The sequence below is a fragment of the Martes martes genome, assembly GCF_963455335.1.
Source record: "Martes martes genome assembly, chromosome: 2".
Classification (NCBI taxonomy): domain Eukaryota; kingdom Metazoa; phylum Chordata; class Mammalia; order Carnivora; family Mustelidae; genus Martes; species Martes martes.
Window position 1 is genome coordinate 120484273 of NC_137889.1, and position 19924 is coordinate 120504196.

Sequence of the window (19924 nt, forward strand, 5' to 3'; positions counted from 1 at the left end):
TTGTGCTCTCTCTCTGTCAAATAAACAAATAAGATCCCCCCCCCCTTTTTTTTAAAGACTGATCAAGGGAAAAATAGAGCATAATTATACAACATTAGCATCAAAAAATGGATATAACCAAGATGTAATAGAAATGTATTTGGTTGAAAATGTTTGCATATTCATTATAGACATTGTTTCTTTCCAGTATTGGCTCTGATAATTAATAAGGAGTGGAGAACAAATGAAGGTCCACTAGGTGCTGTTGGCAACTGAATGTTTGGCAGCCCTCTCTAATATGTCAGTGTGTTGGCTGATCAAATTTCCTTACCCGGGGACTATCTCTACATTGCTAGTGTACATGACACAAAATCACGAGGCCCAGGAATGTGGACATGAATAATTTTTTAAACTTTTTCTTATTGAAGTACAATACTCACACAAATGCACAAGCCAAGTAAACAGCTCAAGGGGTTAAGACAATGTAAACAATGTAAACAATGCCAAGACTTCAGAAATAACCTGCAAACCCCCTCCTCCTACTACTTCCTCCCTTTTACCACTGTCATGACTTCTAACTCTACCGTTTAGGTATGCCTGGTTTTAAACTTTATAGAAATGGTATCTCTTCAGAACATATATTTTGTTCTTGGTTGCTTTCAGTCAATGCTATGTTTGCAGTTCATCCATGAGGCTGTATGTAGGTGAATTTTTTTCATTCCTAGATGTATTCTATTCTATTATGTAAGTACATAATAATTTATACATTTTATTGTTGATGAACATTTAGAGTGTTTTCAGGTTTTGACTCATGTATATTGTTGCCATGGAATATTTTTTGTATGTCTCATGGCACACATGTGCACATATTTCTGTTGGGTACATATGTAGAAATACATGCTGGTCATGATATATGCATATGTTCATCTTTATTGAATTATGCCAATTGTTTTCAAAACAGTTGAAGCAATGTACAACAGTAGTTGAGAATTTCCATTGTTTTGCATTCTTATCAACACTTTGAATTATTATTTTAGTTTTATCCATTCTGCTGGAATTACGTGCTATCTCAGGATGATATTTACTTGTATTACCCTTGTATTAATTTTTTGTGACTGCTGTAATAAATGATCACAAACTTGGTGTCTTAAAACAACAGAAATTTATTCTCTCATAGTCTGGAGTCCAGAATCTCAAAATCAGTTTTACTGGGCCCAAATCAAGGTGTCAGTCAGGATACAGTTCCTCCTGAAGCTTATTCTTTAACTCTTCTGGCTCCTGACAGCTGCCAGCATTCCTTGGCTTATAAGCACATTGCTTCATCATATTTTTAGTAATTATATTTTTCTTCAGTCTAGAAGGAAATGCTACATAATTAGGAATTGAAAATACTGTGAAACACTTAAGAAAGTTCATGTCCATCCATGCCATTCTAGCAATAATATTTTCTGCTTCCATGATTACCCTCTCCTTCATGCATCAATTGTCCTTCCGCCTCTCTTTACTTGTAATATTTAGGGCCCATTAGATAATCCAGAAAATCTAAATCAAAGTCTTTAATTTGATCATAATGCAAACTTGCTTTTTGGTTGTGTGTGTTTTGTTTTGGTTTTGTCATATAACATTCATGGGTTTCAGGGATTAGAACATGGAACTTTTTGGAGGCCATTATTTAGTCTTCTATATTCCTTATTTTGATTAATTCTTCACATATTTTTGACTATTATCATATCCTTTTCTATCAAGTGGCTACTCAAGCCTTTTGCTCACTTTTAAAAATTGGGCTTTTTCTTACAGATTTTTAAAAGTTGTATATTCTTCATACAAGTATTAAGTCAGGTAGATTTATTGAAAGTATCTTTTTCCACTTAGTACCTTATGTCTTCATTTTCTCCTTTTACGAAGAGAAGTTTTTATAGTACAATTTATCAATGTTTTCCTTTAATGTTAGTGGGTTTTGTTTCCTAATTAGGAATCTGATCTCAAGGTATTGATCATATATTCTTACCTTTCATGTCTTAGCAATAATTTAGAATTACTTTTTATGTATAGTATCAGTGTTTTGTCATGTTTTCTTTTATCCTATTGATTTGGAACAGTTTATTATAATGAAAATGTCCCCACTACTATGCAGTTACTTGTATCCTAAATCAATGGCCATGTGTGTGTGTGTGTGTGTGTGTGTGTGTGTATGTGTGTGTATATATCTATATATGTGCATATATCTATATATGTGTGTGTATATATCTATATATGTATATATCTATATATATCTATATATACATATATATCTATATATGTATATATCTATATATGTACATATATAGATATGTACATATCTATATATGTGTGTGTGTGTATGTGTGTGTATATATCTATATATATATATATACACACACATATATAGATATATACACACACACACACACACACACACACATGGCCATTAATTTAGGATACAAGTAACTATATATATATATCTGTTTCAGGACTTTCTGTTCTATTCCATTGGTCCATTAATCTATTCCAGTTAAAACCACACTATTATAATCGTTATGACCCTATAATAAATCTTGATAGTCAGGCAAGCTGGCCTCTAACTTTGTTCGAGTCTGGATTGGTCCCTCGGATTTCCATATAAATTTTAGAATAGGCTTGTCAAGTTTCACATAGGCTAGGATTTTTATTGCACTATAAGCTATTGATTAATAAAAGGAGAATTGACATCTCTATAATATTCAGTTTTCCAATCCATGAACATAATATTCCTCCATTTATTTAGGTCTTCTTTTTCTTAGTACTCTTCTAGTTTTTGATGTTGAAGACCTGTGTATCTTCATTAGATTCAGTTATAAGATTTTTATATTTTTAATACTATTAGTAGTCTTTTAAATTTCATTTTCTAATTACTCATACCTGGTTTGTAAAAATAGAATTGTGCTTATATTTGTATGTGCATAACAACTTTGCATCCAGGAATCTCTGAATTCTTTGGGCTATTCCATATATATGTATTATATGTATATTATATGCATATATGGTGTCATTTGCAAATAAAAAGAATTTTATTTCTTCCTTTCTGGTCTCTTTTTTTCTGTTTCTTGCCTTAATGTACTGGCTAGCACTTCTGTATAATGTTAAATAGAGGTAGTGATAAAGGACATTCTGTCCTGGGGAGAACTGGGGATTGAATGAGGAGATTTCTATTCAGAACTCTTTGACCTTGATCATGTGTATTTTTAAGCATACAACCCACTTAAAAATATAAATCATTTAACAACTTAAAGGTTGTAATTTTCACATATGAAGCATGTTTAATAGTTATAGCTTAGCCTAGAAGGAAATGCTGCATAATTAGGAATTAAAGATACTGTGAAACACTTGAGCATAAGCAAATATGCCATTCTAGTTTCAATTGGAAAAAAAAAAACAAAACAAAAAAAACCTCTTCTGTTGACAAAACCTTGAGTCTTCATTTCAGTTGAGCTAAAAATGTACTAGGTGGGGCAATTAAAGTTACATTTTCTATAATTCTTTCTTGCTCCAAAGACCATTACTTAGGAATTCCTAAGTTTGTATCCCAGCAAGTGGCATCTTTTGCCTATTATCAGGAGCAGAAACCTGAGGGCTTCTTCCACTGCATCTTGCTATCAATTTAATTGCCAAGGAAGAAACAATGCAGTCAACTACTGGCTGGAACAATGTTTCACTCATATAGAGAAGAGACAGAGCAGCATCAGTTTCGGTAGTGAATGTCGGTTTCCCATGGCCAGCAGATCCCTCCCAGAAGCCAATACAGGGCAAGTGGCCTATAAATAGCCATCTTGTTGTGCAGCAGGACCTCACCCTCTTTGAAGGGGACATCCCGTTTCCAAAGGGGTTTGCCAGGTGCCATATTACACACACACACACACAGGAACCATATTATACACATCTTTAAGCAGAAAAAAGTACACATGGAGTCTGAAATGGAAAGATATTCACAGACAATTCCAGCATAAGCTGTAGAGACACTCTTTCTTGGTAAGGAAGTGTTCCAGGCCCAAGGCCCAGTCTTACGTGACCCAGTGGGGGATCAAAAGACTGTATCTTGAGACTGCCTTTCCCAACAGTTTGGCTCTTTCATAAAAAACAAAACAAAACAAAAAGTTAAATTACAAGAGTCATAATATTAAATGAGTTAGAAAATATACATTTAAGTTATCCTGAGATTTTTGTTTTCTATAGGGAAGCTGCATAGTGAAGCATAAGGATACAAGATTTATCCATGTTTTATTTATTATCTATGAACTGGGCAATTTTTAAGTTCTCTGAACTTTAGTTTTCTCATATGTAGTAAAATGGAGCTAATATTACCAGCTTCTAAATTGTAACACTGAGATAACATGTGTAAAATCCCTAGAACCTCCCATGCAGAGGTATTAAACGCTCACATGAGGGGTCAAACTTATAGGAAAATCTACATAGTACAGTGCTGCTTTGAATTTCTTTATAAGAGAAAAACTAGCGAATAATATAGTGCTAGGCAATTTTATTTAATACTTAACATATCTGAATAACTGATTAAAAAGCAAATATTTATCAGTTTTAAGGAGTTGCACAAAAGGAAAATAATAGGGAAACTAATTGCTTGTTTGCAAAATTCATTTGGATGTGGGGTCAGTTTCATTAAACTTAAAAAAACTCTAAGTCTTTAGACCCTAGAACTCTAAAAGTAGCAGTTGGAATTAATACTGGTTTGGGATCCATGGTTCACAGAAATCATTACATTTTGTTTCTTGATGCTACGGATTTAACAACAGATTGGTAGAAACATGAAACTTCTCATATGGATTAGACATCAAGAGACCAATTTGTGCATATAAACTAAAAATTGATAATACATTCAGATATGATAGAACCATATAGCAAATATGAAGTTGTTAACAACTTTCCAGAAGGAATTTTAAAAAGTATTAATATAGGGTGGTCTTTTTCATCATTCTCAAAAATTCTTCCTCATTTATCTCTCCATCCCTATCACGATCAGCTTCATCAAGCATTTCCTGTAAAATAAAATGTAAATATGGTATGTGAAATCATTAAAAATGAATAATGACATAAACGACTATTCAAATACACAAATTTTATTTAGAATGTTATTTGAGTCCAACTTAATTAAGACTATAACTATAAATTATATATAAATTATAATTACAAAAGTAAAAAATTACCTGAAGTTCATCATCTGTTAAATTTTCCCCCAATTCCTTAGCAACCCTCTTAATATTGTTTAGTGTTATGCTTCCAGTATCATCATCATCAAATAATTTGAAAGCCTTCAGTATTTCTTCTTTTTCATCTTTTTCACTCTTTAAAAACAGAAGCAATTAAATGTCATTGATCTTTCACTTATTCTATCAACTGGACTTATGGGTGTTTGAGGTCTAGAGTAGCAATGTACCAGGTAACTGAGTTCTGACTGTACTGCTATAACTTTTAACAATTATTCCAATGCTCTCACATTTGCTCTCAAGGTATCTATATTCAGGGCTTGTTAAAGTGGAAGAGGCAAGGGTGGTAAAGAGAATGTATCTCTTATTAACACCAGTAACTGATACCCATTATCCAAAACGTAAGCTCTGAGAGAACACAGAGCTTGTCTCACCCAGTGCTCTCTCGAATAGTGCCTGGCAAAAATGGGCACTCGGGAGATGTTTGTTGAGTTCAAGGCTTCAAAATGCAGACCCCATTCTCTCTATCCAGCCATATATCCTTATTATTTCCTAACAACCTTCTCCACACCAGACAGTCTTCATTATTATCCTGAAAACATCTTTAATCTTGCTATTCCTGTCTATGTAAATCCTACCCATCTTGAAAAACCTAGTTCCAATTCTTCCTCTGTGAAACCTCTGATTGTTCAAAACAATATAGAAGGCTATTGCTTGTATTTCTTTGAAAAACAAAATCACTACTATACCATTTTTACACTCATTATGGCAAAAAAATCTTCAAAAGTAATGGTGCCAATTCCTTCTTTGTCGATTTCAGCTATCATTTTTTTAATTTCTTCTTTCTTTGGATCAAATCCTAAGGCTTGCATGGCAATCTGAAATAGGAAGCAAATAAATTATACCACATTCTCTTAAGTTACCTATTAATGACTAGATTTTCTCTTTTTTACTATGGACTAGGCATAAACCTAGAAAGTCAAGTCAGCAAGCCTAGGTTGCAATCCTACTATGCCATAGGATATGTCCTTGTCACATCCTGAGTTTTGCTGTAGTCATTCATAAAACAAGAACAAAATGCCTAACGAGATACTATATTTCCACACTGAAGAGATTTTATCTCAAGCTTTTAGACAGCTGCTGTTAAAGATTGAAAGACTGCCACAAGTAAATGGTTTTTAAAATATTTTAGAATTAGAAGTAATTTCAAAACCTTCAGTTCTTTCACATCTATGGTTCCAGACCCATCAACATCAAATAAATCAAAGGCCTCTTTAATTTCTTGCTTTTGGGTTTCATTCAGTTCAAGTTTTGCTGCTCTCTTCTTGCATTGGTCTGAACCTGTGCAGTAGTTGGATGCCTGTAATAAATACATACGTGCATGAAAAACTATGTAACTGGAAAACTTAGCAGACCTGAATAATCGATGATAAATATAATAAATAAGCCTATTGAAGAGCCCTATTCCCTACTACATAACAACCATCAGCAATTTCCCCCTTTTCCCTTTGCTAACATTTATGCTTTTAGATATTAAGATTTTGGTGGAAAGTCTGATTCTTTTTACCATTTAAGTTTTTCCTTCAAACTAGCGCTTTTTGAGAGAGAGAAGAGGCAAAGGCATGCATGCTCCAACGGTAGATGTTATGTCCGAATGGACTGGCCCTACTTGGTATATCTAAAAAGTAATGTCTAAGGCACACCTTTCATCTAGGCCTATATGTCTCATAGTAAAATTTATTTTGTCGGATATGCTTGATTGAAACAAAACCCTTTCCCACCTTTTAGCGTACTTTTCTATATTGCAGAAGCTGAGAAATGAAACAACAACAACAACAACAACACTACACTGTCCAGGTGAAAAACTACTCCAGGGATCGGAGTAAGAATAAATATTGGGCCAATTATCAGCATCCAGGTAAGGTGGAGGTCATCTTCCTGCTATGTGCCATCTTCCTCTGACAAGCAAGGTCATAGAGTTACTCCTGGGATTTTGCCGCCTTACTTCACTATCCCATCTCCAGCTTCGGGTTAAGAATCAGTGGCGGCCGAGATGGCAACTGGACATCACGTTCCTAAGCGCCTCATCTCTGGGCTCACGTGGCGGCAGCGGCGGATTCTTGGTCCCCGGACTGCAGATGCACAGGTGCGCAGTTCCAACCCCTCAGAACCTTTACCTTCCCAACCCTGGTCGCTTTTTCGGAGCTCAGGACCTCTTTCCTAGAGGCCTAGGCCCTCCAACAGTTTCTCAGCCTCTTCTTCTTTGTATCCAGTTCTTTTCTGGCTAACCAGTGGTTTCTGTTTCCGTCACGGAACCGATCGCCGAGCGCTGGTATCAGCGGTTGGTGGGGACGAGAAGGACCCAGTGAACTGGAGGCCCGCTCCTGCGTCCCTAGAGCCGCGGCCAGCATGCTTCTAAGTTTGCCACGAGAGGAGGGGTACTACATGACACTCGAGGATCAGGAGGTGAATAACACATTTCATAAACCAAACAAAATTCCTTCCTTGCTCCGGGCTGCAACTTCAGCCCCAGCCTCGGCCCTCAAGGGGTTACGGCGTGGCACTCACCATGTCACCAACCGGTGAGGTCAGCCGGGACCTCCCAGCAGCCAGCCGCGCAGCCCAACTGCAGTCTACACAGTTCAGAAACCGTTGCTAAGGCCGCTCTCGCCACCCCCTCAGCAGCCCCGCCCAGGCCTGCCTGCTGATTGACAGTTATTCTACCCAATGGTTAGAAAAGAAGGCCCTTGAAGCCCACCCTCTCTCTCTCCTCTTTACCAATAGAGTAACGCTCTGCCTTTCTTAGCCGGCCGTTGAGCAGAACTTTCCCTCTGGTATCTTAGCGACCAAACCCACCCAGCCTGCCGGCTTGCTCAGCTTCGCACATGCGCAAAATGCGGGCGGAGAAGGGGGCTTCTTCGTCGGGGTGGTTACGTGTCCCAGTGCCAGACGGCACGTCAGGAGGTGAGAAGCTGGGATCTGAAGCCTCGCGTGAAGATGGAGAAAGAGCGAGGTTAGTAACGAGGTACTTCACCGACTGCTGAGTCTTTAGCGCAGACGATGAGAGCCTTTATTTGCTTTTTTGACCTCTTTGTATCCCGGGAAAGGATGAGAATCCGGGGCCTGGCGGGCCGGGTAAATTGGTCCAGTTTAGGCTTACCGTCCGGCTGGAATTAACAGCGGTGGAGAGGACGGACCTCTTCCGGGGCCGCTAGATATTTCTCCGCCTCCACAGTGCCGGGGGCTTGGCCTTTAGCATTTCCCTCTTATCTGGTCCGGAGGGATTCTGGCGCTGTCGCCGAATGGCTGGAAGGAAGTGGGTATGGGGGCAGTGTGGGCGTCGGGATGCACCAAAACTCAGTGCATACTGAGTTTTTAACCAATGTTGTAGTATTTATTTGCCGGGAAGAACTTTGGCTCCAAATATAATTACGATCAGACCCCTACCCCCCCCCCGCACCCTACTCTCACCCCCAGCCTTTCCTGTGGTTGAATCCCAAAATTTGGCCGGCTTTCCAGCCATATCCTGCATAAATCCATAGTCACGAGTCAGACAGAAGTAGCCTGATAATCCAGTTGATTCAGTAACTGCTGAGATTTAGAAGCCTAAACTACTGTAAATCAAAGCAAATTCTTGTCCAGAGGGGCAGACTTGCTGACTCTCCCAGTCGTGAATCTGGTCAGGGACCAGGCAGAGGGTGGGAGAGAATGAGGTGGACCTCTCACTTCCTGGTAGAAATGAAGAGGTGATATTCCCTTAAAACTTCTAGCCCTAATTTCTTACATATCAGGACTGTTTTTATGCCTCCTGCAGTACCTGCTGCAGAGTAAGTACTTTATTTTCCAAAAATCATACTGGACTCTCCAACAGTGGATTTATGAGGAACATTAACTTTTGCCTAATTTTTTCTCCCACTTACCTCATTGAAGGCAGCGCAAGAAAAATGTGCACAACACATTGTTGAATCACGGTTCATACTGTATGAAGTATGTAGAAGCATGGCACATTTTCCAAAACCATCATCCTGTCTGGTTCACATTCTATTCCAGTCAGACACCCAAGCTTTGTAATCATAAACAACATATTAGGACTCTGGAAAATAGGTAAGTTTATTCGAAAATTAGAAGTGATTTTTCCATATAAAGTCCCAGTGGAAATTAAAATTATTCAAGTTCAAGATATTTTGTGAATTAAGTAGTGTTCATCGACTTAATTATAATGCACTAGACCCTTAAACAAGGATTTGAACTGTGTGGGCCTACTTATACATGGATTTTGATTTTTTTTTTTTTTTTTTGAGATTTGCCACAATTTGAAAAAACTCCCTGTTGAAACTTGTAGCCTAGAGATACTGAAAAAAATTTTTTTAAGGTATTATTGTAAGAATAAAGTATATAATACATGTAACATATAAAATATGTGTTGATTCACTGTTTTTGTAATCTGTAAGGCTTCCAAATGATAGTAGGCTATTAGTAGTTAAGTGTAGTTAAATTTTGAGGGAGTCAAGAGTTATACTTGGATTTTCAGTTGTGCAGTGGTCGGAGTCCTGTCCCTAACCCCTAGATTTTAAGGATTAGTTGTATTTTGATTTTTCAGGCCATTAACCTCACCAGGAAAGTTGCTCTTGATGAGTTTTTAGGACATTTACTTCATCTTTACTACTAATATTAAGGGGATTTCTGAGACCCAGAAATGAATAGTGACCAAATATATAGAACCAAATTCTAACCTTGACCAGTTTTGATCTTATGGCAATTAAAAGTCTGAGTAATATGTTAACCTGCTTTTACATAGCTTTGTGATTTAGGCTCTTATATTTGGGAAATTAACTTCTAGTAAAATGATTTTTTTATTAAGTCTCAGATTGCAATTCCTAGGTCTTGGGTCTAGAAAGTACTTAGTCTTGAAAAATAGCTGTTACTAATCCAACTGTATTGTAAAACAGTAGTAATAATAATAATTAGTCTAGGAAAATATTAAATTCATTGGCACTCTTAATTCTACTAAATTTACTTAATGCTTTCCACATGTCTTATATTGTGCCAGCTACTGGGTGAGTTTGAAAGGAACTGAGTGTAGAGGATAAAGATGAATAAAAGTAAGGAACCCACAGATTAGTAGGGGAGAAAGGCACAGACATATATATACAGAGTTTTAAATTCCGGGCGCTAAGTGCTTTAGTAGATGTGTGTGGAAAGTGCATGAGCACTGGAAGGAGGCACTACTTCCTGGGGCAGTGGAGAAGGTTGTATCAAAAATGCGGAGCTCTGCAGGAGGCTCCCTGCTCAGCACAGAGTCTGCTTCTCCTCCCTCTGCTCCTTCCCCCACTCATGTTCTCTCTCTCTCTCTCTCAAATAAATAAATAACATTTTTTAAAATGTGGCATTTGCCTTGGGTCATGAAAAATATATAACATTTGCCAAGGTGAAGAAAGGGTAGGATATTCAAATGTGAATATAGCATGTGTAAATATGAAAATAAATGTATGTACTAATGTGTCAAGATCTTAGGGTTTATAAGGAAAAGTGGGAAATGAGTCATAAATTACGTTGAGGTCTGATTATGGGACACCTGTGTCAAACTAAGGAGTGAAGATTTTATTTTCTAAGATAAATAGATGTTTTTAGGCAATGGAGTACTTTGATTAGGTTTGTGTTTTACAAAGATAATTATGACAGCCATGTGAAGGAGGAACCATTTTGGAAGCAATTAAAGGGTCTCAGCTAAGGCAGTACCAAATAGGAATCATGTCAACTGTAAAGGTGATTGAAACTTAAATTTTGGTGGAGTAATACTGACAATGGCATCTGTTTAATCTTGTCAGTTTTGTACTTAAAGTTAAGATAGCAACTATGGTTAAAACCATTTGCTCACCAAATATTTATTGTCAGCAGTGTGTCAGACAATATTCTTGGTACGTGGTATACCTCAGTGACTAAAATTGTCCTCCTGGGAATTACATTCTAACAGAGGGAGATGGTCATACATAATAAATACATACCTAAACTTTGTACTGCTTTATAAAGTGGTGTTATGGAAAAAAGGAAGTAGAGCAGCTAAAGGGAATCCAAGTGTAGAGGGAAAAGTGGAGTTTGTGATGTTAAATAGGGTGCTCCATGATAGGCCTCACTGAAAAGAGTAAATTTGAGTAAATATTTAGAGGTGGTGAGGCAACAGATTTCTCAGGGATGAACATCCCAGAAAGAGGAAATAACTAGAACAGAAACTCTAAGTTAGGGAGCATGACTTGCAGACTGCTCAAGGATAGAGTAGTAGGAAACAAAAGAAGGGTAAGAGGAAGGAGTGCAGATTATTAGGGCTTTATTAGGACCTTGATTTTCATTCCTAGTGAAATGGGAAGGCTTTGCAAGATTTTGAGCAGAGGAGTGAAATGATCTGAGCTGATTTTTTAAAAGGGGCTCCTGTGTCAGACAAAGGAGTAAAAACTTTTATGTTCCAAGTTGAAGGTTCTTAAGTAATGGAATATTAGACCGCTATATTAGGAATAGACTGGTGATATACAAACTGTTCATTTTGATAATGAAGAAAGCTAATCATACCTGTCAGAAAATATTAATATTTTAAAAAATTCAACTCCTGTAAAGTATTGCATGTCTTGGTATTCTAGACCAAATGCCTTAAGCAGGACTAGACATCATACTAGGAAAAGAAGGATGCTTTTGATGTCAAAACCCAGTGAAGTAGTGTGACTGTGCTCCTGTTACACATTTAGAAAGTTAAAGAAACATTAAGCTGGCAAGTAAAGTTGTTAAGAAACCCAATAATAAAACAGCTGTTTGTGGAAAACATTGGTGCTGATGTATGGCAGAACAAAAATCAGAGTGTCAATTCAATGCCAAGAAAAGTGGTTTTTTTTCCCTTTGAAATTATCTATTTCACCATGCGGGTTACTGTCTTTGCCTTTTTATACTCAACTTTTTAGAAGATGTGGGATTTTATTAATTTAATTAATTAATTTTTCCAAAGTAATTATTTAGTAGCTTTTCCGAACTTAGGAATGCTAAGACTTTTTTTTTTTAATTGCTTGCTGGAACTTGGAATAGAGTCTTCAAATGCTGAAATAGCATTTTTCTTGAATATTTGTTTGTTCATATTTTATTAAATATAAAATATCCTATTCGTTTCAGGTGTACAGCATACTGATTCGACAACTCTATATGTTATGCTATGCTTATCACAAGTGTAGCTACCATCTGCCATCATACAATGGTATTACAATACCATTGACTATATTCTTCATGCTCTTCCTTTCATCCATGTGACTTATTCCTTCCATAATTGGAAGCCTATACCTCCTATTCCCTTTCACCCCTTTTTGCCCATCCCCTACACCCCTTCCCTCCAGCAGTCACCAGTGTGTTCTGTGTATTTATGGGTTTGTTTCTGCCTTTTCTGTTTTATTTGTTTTTTAGGTTCCACATATAAGTGTAATAATTGAATATTTTGAGATCAGTTTCATGTAACTTTTTGCTTGTAGATTAGTTTTGTTTAAATAATTTCATGTCTTCTCTGGGAAAACTGTTTTCACATAAATTAAATACAGATTTTGAAAGTTTGAATAAGTTTGAAATAGCCCAAGACTTTTTCCTTTTGCTCTACATTCCCTATAAGTTTTCCGTTAATACAGTAATATGTTGTGATTTAAACTTAGTATAAAGAGGAAACCATAAACAGAAATTCTGATGCTTGGGGGGGGAAAGGGCATATCCATTTTAAGGATATAAACAGGCTTGGAAGAAGGCAAGAAGGTTTGGAAGTGGAAATGTAGTGGAAAATTCTGCAGGAGAGAAGGTGAATCTCTATCACATTGGGTAGAGGGACAGCCAGAAGGCACTGTTATTTAGTAGTTAATAGCATGGGACTCTGGCATTAGACAAATCTATTATTTACTAGCTTTGAGATTTGGTGTGTTACTTATCTGTTTTTCATTTTAATAGGTTAAATATGTAAATACCTCATAATATTATGAGAACTGTATTACATAATGCATGTAAAGTGGCTTATGCTTAATAAGCTCTCAGAACATGTTAGAAATGAAAAAACATGCAAAAAGCCAGTCCTTTCAAGCTTGTCTTTTCATCAAATTATTCTGGAGCAACTGGATACCCAGGAGGAAACAAAATGACCCCTACCTCACACGATTTACAAAAATCAGTTTAAGATGAATTATAAATATAAATGTAAAAGCTAAAACAAAAAGAGCTAAGTTGGAGGATTCACACTCCCTCACTTTAAAACCCATCACAAAGCTATACTAATCAAAAAGTGTGGTCCTTGGACACCTGTGTGGCTCAGTCGGTTAAACATATGACTCTTGGTTTCAACTCAAGTCATGATGATCTCAGGGTCATGGGATCATGTGGTCCTGGCTTAAGGATGGACATATAGATCAATCAGATAGAATTGAGAGTCTAGAAATAAACCCCAAATCTATTGCCAAATTGACTTTTGACAAAGATGCAAAACTATCAATTGGTAAAAATAGTCTTTCAACAAATGATGCTGGGACAATTTGACATCCGAATGCAAAGTTGGACTCCTACTTCATCCCATATACAAAAATCAAATGTGTTAATGAACTTAATATAAGATATAAAACTCAAAACGCTGGGTCACACCTTTATGACTTTGGATTTAGCAATAGATTCTTAGATATGACACCAAGAGCATGAGCAACAAAAGGAAAAAAAAAAAGACAAATTCAGCTTCATTAAAATGGGAAACTTTAATGCATCAAAGTAATTATCAAAAAAGTGGATAATACAACCTACAGAGGGAGAAAATTTGTAAATTGTATTTTGATAAGGTCCTAGTTTCCAGAATATGTAAAGAATTCTTAACAGTTCAACAACAAAAAGACAACCCAACTTTAAAATGGGCAAAAGATTTGAATAGATATTTCTCCAAATGGTCAGCCAGTTCATGAAAAGATGCTTATCATCATTAGTTGTTAGAGAAGGCAAATCAAAACCACAGTGAAATATCACTTCACATCTAATAGGATGTCTTTTGTTTAAAAAACAGAAACAAAACATAAAACAGAAGATATGTATTGGTGAGCATACTGGGTTGAGTAGTGTTCACTCCAAAACTCATGTCCATCCAGAATCTCAGAATGATTTTATTTGGAAATAGGGTCTTTATATAAGTAGCTAGTTAAGATAGGTCCTGCCAGATTACGGTTGACCCTAAATAAAATGAATGGTGTCCTTTTAAGAAAACCATATGAAAAAAAAGCAAATAGTGAGTTTTTTTACAAAAAGCCATGGAACTCCAGGAGCCAGCTAGAAACTGGAAGAGCCTTCTCTAGAGCCTTCAGAAGATTCATGGCCCTGCAGATACCTTGATTTCAGACTTCTGGACTCCAGAACCATGAGAGAATAAAAATGTATTGTTTTAAGCACCCAGCTTTTGGTAACTCCGTACAGCACCTCTAGGAAATCAATACAACAAGGATGTGGAGAAATTGAAACCCTCATGTATTGCTGGTGAGAAAGTAAACTGATTTAGCTGCTATAGAAGACAGTTTGGCAATTCTTCAGAAAGTTAAACATGAAACAACCATGTGACCACTCCTAAGTGTATACCCAAAAGAATTGAAAACATACTCAGACACTTGTACACAAATGTTCATAGTAGCACAATTCACAGTAGTCAAAAGATAGAAACAACTGAAAAGTCCATCAACAGATAAATAAGGTGATACATACATACAATGGAATATTACTCAGCCATAAAAAGGAATGAAGTACTGATACATAATATTATGTGGATAAACCTCAAAAACATTATGCTAAGTGAAAGAAGCCAGACAGAAAAGGTCACATGTTGTGTGATTCTGTTTACATGAAATATCCAGAATAGGTAGATCCATAGACATAAGACATAAACATAAAAACCATAACGTTTTTAGAAGAAGTATAGAAGAATATCTTTTGTACTCGGGGTAGGCAAAACTTTAAGAAATAGAGCCCCAAAAGCAATAACCTTTTATAAAAAGGAGAAAAAAAAAGATAAATGAACTGGGGAAGTAGATTGCCAAGCAACAATAAGGTCAGTTGAGGTTTGAAATGATACAGCATGGTTGTGTTTGTTTTTGTGTTTATTTTCAGCTGCAGCAAGGTGAGTGTGGAGTAGACAGAGTTGGATTTCATCAAGACTGATGGCTTTGCAAGGTGAGTAGGGTGAACTTGAAGTGGGATAAGGATTTTTGAGGATATATGTGCAAGGGAGTGATTGTAATAATTGACAGATAGGAATTTAAACTGGATAAGTAGAGAATTGACAGTATGGGGGTGAGGAGTGAGGGACAGGAAAAACATGGTAAGATCAGTTAATTTTGAAGATACGATGGTCTCGGGATTAGAGTATGAGTCCTAGAGTATATATTGATGCCATATCAAATGAGATAGGCCTGGATTTATCAAGAGTTTGATTTTTATTTTATAGAATTGAAATTTTCACAAAAGAGCATTTGCATTTGAAACTGAGTACAAACACTTCATCTTTATACCTTTTCCTTGGCTATATTAGCTTTTCCCCTTAGTCCTTGAAAGCTTATAGGAAGCTACTCTTGAGGAATAGTTGTGTTATGGCTTCCTCCTGATCTTAAGGTATCTCAAATAGTGGCACTCCTCAGCTTCAAGGATGAATCCAGGTATTGTAGGAACAAATTTATCAGATGAAAAGCAAAACTCTGAATTGCTTGCTTTTTGATATTTTGGATTTAAAAGATTGTGACAAAAAATACCATTCAAAGAATTATTAAGTCTTGGAGTTGGAAGAGTTTATATTATCTACAATTTTAGTTCTAGTCTTTTAACTGAGAGCTTATACCTCGCAAGATAGGTCATTTTAATATAGACAGCTTTTAAAATAAGGGGTACTTTGTTAAAAAGTTCTTTTTATTGGACTGAAGTTTCTCTCTTTAAGTCTTACTGGTTTTAGTTGTGGATTTTTAAATAGTATGTGGAAAAAGCCCAATTGCTTTTGAACTTCCCTTTAAATAATACTTTTTTCCCCTTTGCATTCTAATCAGTAACCTAGTCCATCCTCTCACCTGCATCCCTCTTCCACATTCCCTATCCAGATAACTACAGATAATGCTTACCTGGCTTCTCTGCCTCCAGTGAGGCACCTACCCTGTTCATTCTCTGTGCTATCAGAATGGTAATCTATCCAAAACACTAGCAGCAGCAGCAGTAGTCACAGTAGTACTCGGAAGGGATTATGTGCCTGGATTGTTATGTGCCTGCATTGTTCTGAACACTGTAGTCCTTTACTCCTTATAACAACCCTACAAAGTAGTTTCTGTTATAGTCCTTATTTTTCAGATGTGGACAGAGTAGAGTAGTTAGATAACTTGCTGAAGTCTACATAGCTAGTAAGTGTTAGAGCCAAGTTCAAATTCAGACTTCTAGATTTAGAGCACATGCTTTCAAACTCTATATCAAGCTGTTTCTTAATCTTCCCTACTTAAAACACTTCAGTGGTTCCCATCGTAGGATCAGGTTTGACATGGCACATAATGCCCTTCATGATCCAACCCTTTTTCTCTTCTAGAGCTTCATCTTCCATTTCCTACTACTTTCTTCATATTTCTATACAATTAAACTACTTATATTACCCCAGTACACTGTGTTTTTTCACATATATGTGCATTTACTACCCCCTCCTTCAGCTTGCTGACTCTTTCAAATTATTCTTCAAGACTCATTTCAAGGGGCGCCTGGGTGGCTCAGTGGGTTAAGCCTCTGCCTTCGGCTTGGGTCATGATCCCAGGGTCCTGGGATCGAGCCCCACATCGGGCTCTCTGCTTGGCGGGGAGCCTGTTTCTCCTTCTCTCTCTGCCTGCTGCTCTACTTGTGATATCTCTCTCTCTCTCTCTGTGAAATAAATAAATAAAATCTTAAAAAAAAAAAAGACTCATTTCAAGCATTGTCCTCTTCTGGAAACACTACCAGAATCATTGCCTACATGATCCACTTCCCCTATTGGATGAAGTATTCCTTCCCCACATGCCCATACCTTTATCGAAATATCATTATAGTACTGTTATCATTGCACTGACCCTATTTAATGGAAACTGTATATACCAGAAACCCCTCAAAGGCAGGGACTATATCTGATTTTTCTTTTATAAGCAATTATAACCACAAATTACACTGAATAAATTTCCAAGTTTTTATTTTATTTGCAGATGATGATTCATGGTGATGGCTTGCAGGGTCATAAATAAAAGAAGGCACATGGGACTTCAACAACTTTCATCATTTGCGGGAACAGGAAGAACTTTCCTAGGTCCATTAAAATTATCTAAATTTATTATAGATGCAGAGTGTCATGAAAGTATGTTAATCAGTTCAACAGTAAGGCTTCTTGAAAGTTTGGATTTAACCAGTGCGGTGGGACAACTTCTCAACGAAGCAGTTCAAGCACAAAATAACACATATAAAACTGGAACCAGTACTCTTTTGTTTCTCATCGGTGCCTGGAGCAGTGCTGCTGAAGAATGTCTCCATTTAGGTGTCCCCATTTCATTAATAGTGTCTGCCATGTCAGAGGGCTTGAACTCTTGCATTGAAGAGGTAGTTTCCCTTCAAGTACCTGTCCACAATGTATTTGACCATATAGACAGCACTAAGACGTTTTCTGGACTTGAAACATCTAGTGTCAGTTTGTGCCCTTTTCTACAAATCCCTTCAGATACTGGTTTACAGAAAGAGCATGATCTCAAAGATCTTGCCTCTCCATCACTGATCTTTTACAATCTTTCTGGGATACCTGTTAGATCACCTAAACTCTTTAGATCTCAGGCTGAAGTTGAAGCAGATAAAAATACACTACAAAATCCTCAAAGTCTGCAAAACAGTCTGCTCACAAGCAGCCATTATGGAAAGTCAATACTAATCCACAGTAGGCATTTTAATAGGACAGATAATAATCAATGGATAAACAAACCAGATGGATTTCTAGAACAACATGGTGGAGCTACTCCCAATACTTACAGATGTAGTGATTTGGTAGAGTTGGAGATGGGTTTGAGTCATGGAGATCACCATAGCATGAAATTAGTAGATGAAGCAGTACGGCTGCAGTATCAGAATGCAAGTATGCAGCAAGACAGCCGTATGATGCCATTTAGGTTCGACATTTCCAGAATCTTCACTTGTTGTTTACCAGGTGTACCTGAAAGTTTTTCTTGTGTCTGTCCAGGATTTATCACTGTTATGTCAATATCTAATACTACTCTGATCAAGGAATTACAGAATCAGCCTATCCGGATTCTTCTCATTGAGGGTGACCTCACAGAGAATTATCGGCACCTGGGGTTTAATAAGACTACAAATATTAACACAGTACTGGAAAGCATGAGGGTTCAGCAAGACACCACAGAAGAACTGTGGACAAATTATGTCTTACAGGTATTAATTAAGTTCAACGTGAACCTCGTCCTGGTACAAGGAAATGTGTCTGAACACTTAACTGAAAAGTGCATACACAGTAAGCGGTTGGTACTTGGGTCAGTGAATAGCAGTGTGATGCAGGCTTTTGCAGAAGCTTCGGGAGCAGTACAGGTAACCTACATCACACAAGTGAATGAAAACTGCGTGGGCAGTGGGGTCTCTGTGACCTTCTGGAGAAGTATTCCTTCAGATGTCATAGATAGGGTCAACATAATCACAATCGTGATAAAAACGGAAGGGATTAATCTGGTTACAGTAGTGCTCACTAGCCCAGTCACTGCACAGATGCAAACCAAAGAAGATAGATTCTGGACTTGTGCCTATCGTCTGTATTATGCTCTAAAAGAGCAAAAGGTTTTCCTTGGAGGTGGTGCAGTTGAATTTTTGTGTCTTAGCCACCTTCAGATTCTTGCAGAGCAATCACTGAGTAAAAGAAACCACGTCTGTTCAGGATGGCTTCCTAATACTTCCTCTTGGCTGGCCTCCTCTCTGGCACTATACAGATCAACTGTGCTTAAATGCCTGGCAAATGGGTGGCACAAATACCTTTCAACTCTCATATATAACACAGCCAGTTGCTCATCAGAATTTGAAGCCAGCACATTCGTTCAACAGCGTCTACAAAATGCCACAGACTCTGGTTCTCCTTCATCTTACATCTTGAATGAATATAGTAAACTAAATAGTGGAATTTTTAATTCAGGCATTTCAAATAAACTGGAACAGATTCCAAGCATTTATGACGTCGTTATACCAAAGACCGAGGCATGGCGCCGAGCTTTGGATTTAGTACTATTAGTACTTCAAACAGACAGTGAAATTATTACTGGACTTGGACACACACAGTTAAATTCACAGGAAACAGAGGGCTTTTTATTTTTGTAGTGTTATTGTCTAAGTCTTTGGAAAGTAAGATTTTGTAATGTATCATGCTAATAATAAATTTCCTAATAATAAATCAAGCCAAGTCATAGTCCCAGCCTTTACCAAGAAGAAAATTGTTGGTGTCTGTCAATAACTGCGGGGTCTGAGATTTCACCCAGCTTACCTGTTAGCCTGTTACCATTTCATGGTATGCAACAGATACACAAGACACTTGGATCAGAGACAGTGCACTTTGATATTCACAATGAAAGTGGTAGCTAGTGCTTCTTGTTGGTTTGTATCAGTTCCCATTTCTCTGAGCCCCATAAGAGCAACATAAAAGGCCAGTGATGGAAGCGGGCACACAAAGTGGGTTG

General features: G+C 37.1%; 2 protein-coding genes across 3 annotated transcripts; one reads left to right on the forward strand and one right to left on the reverse strand.

Annotated features, from left to right (window-relative positions):
* Positions 1-4934: 4934 nt before the first annotated feature.
* Positions 4935-6567, reverse strand: LOC308338322 (centrin-4-like; the record flags this gene model as incomplete). The annotated part of the gene is made up of 4 exons (XM_080796341.1): positions 4935-5024; positions 5193-5330; positions 5942-6070; positions 6406-6567. The coding sequence occupies 4 exons, from the start codon at positions 6565-6567 to the stop codon at positions 4935-4937; spliced, it is 519 nt and encodes a 172-aa protein (XP_080652467.1).
* Positions 6568-8023: 1456 nt separating this feature from the next.
* Positions 8024-19671, forward strand: BBS12 (Bardet-Biedl syndrome 12). 2 transcript variants are annotated; one of them, XM_080830513.1, is made up of 4 exons: positions 8024-8205; positions 9123-9296; positions 15330-15392; positions 17417-19665. In XM_080830513.1, exon 4 carries the CDS (start codon positions 17427-17429, stop codon positions 19566-19568), a length of 2142 nt encoding a protein of 713 aa, XP_080686639.1. In that variant the 5' UTR covers positions 8024-8205; positions 9123-9296; positions 15330-15392; positions 17417-17426; the 3' UTR covers positions 19569-19665. The 2 variants fall into 2 exon arrangements, with proteins under 2 accessions (XP_080686639.1, XP_080686640.1); XM_080830514.1 differs by lacking the exon at positions 9123-9296 and having other exon boundaries at positions 8112-8205; positions 17417-19671.
* The last annotated feature ends 253 nt before the right edge of the window (positions 19672-19924 follow it).

What these genes read in the sequence shown, in the direction of transcription:
- BBS12 (XM_080830513.1), top strand. Translation starts at nt 17,427, where the DNA reads ATGGTGATGGCTTGCAGGGTCATAAATAAAAGAAGGCACATGGGACTT.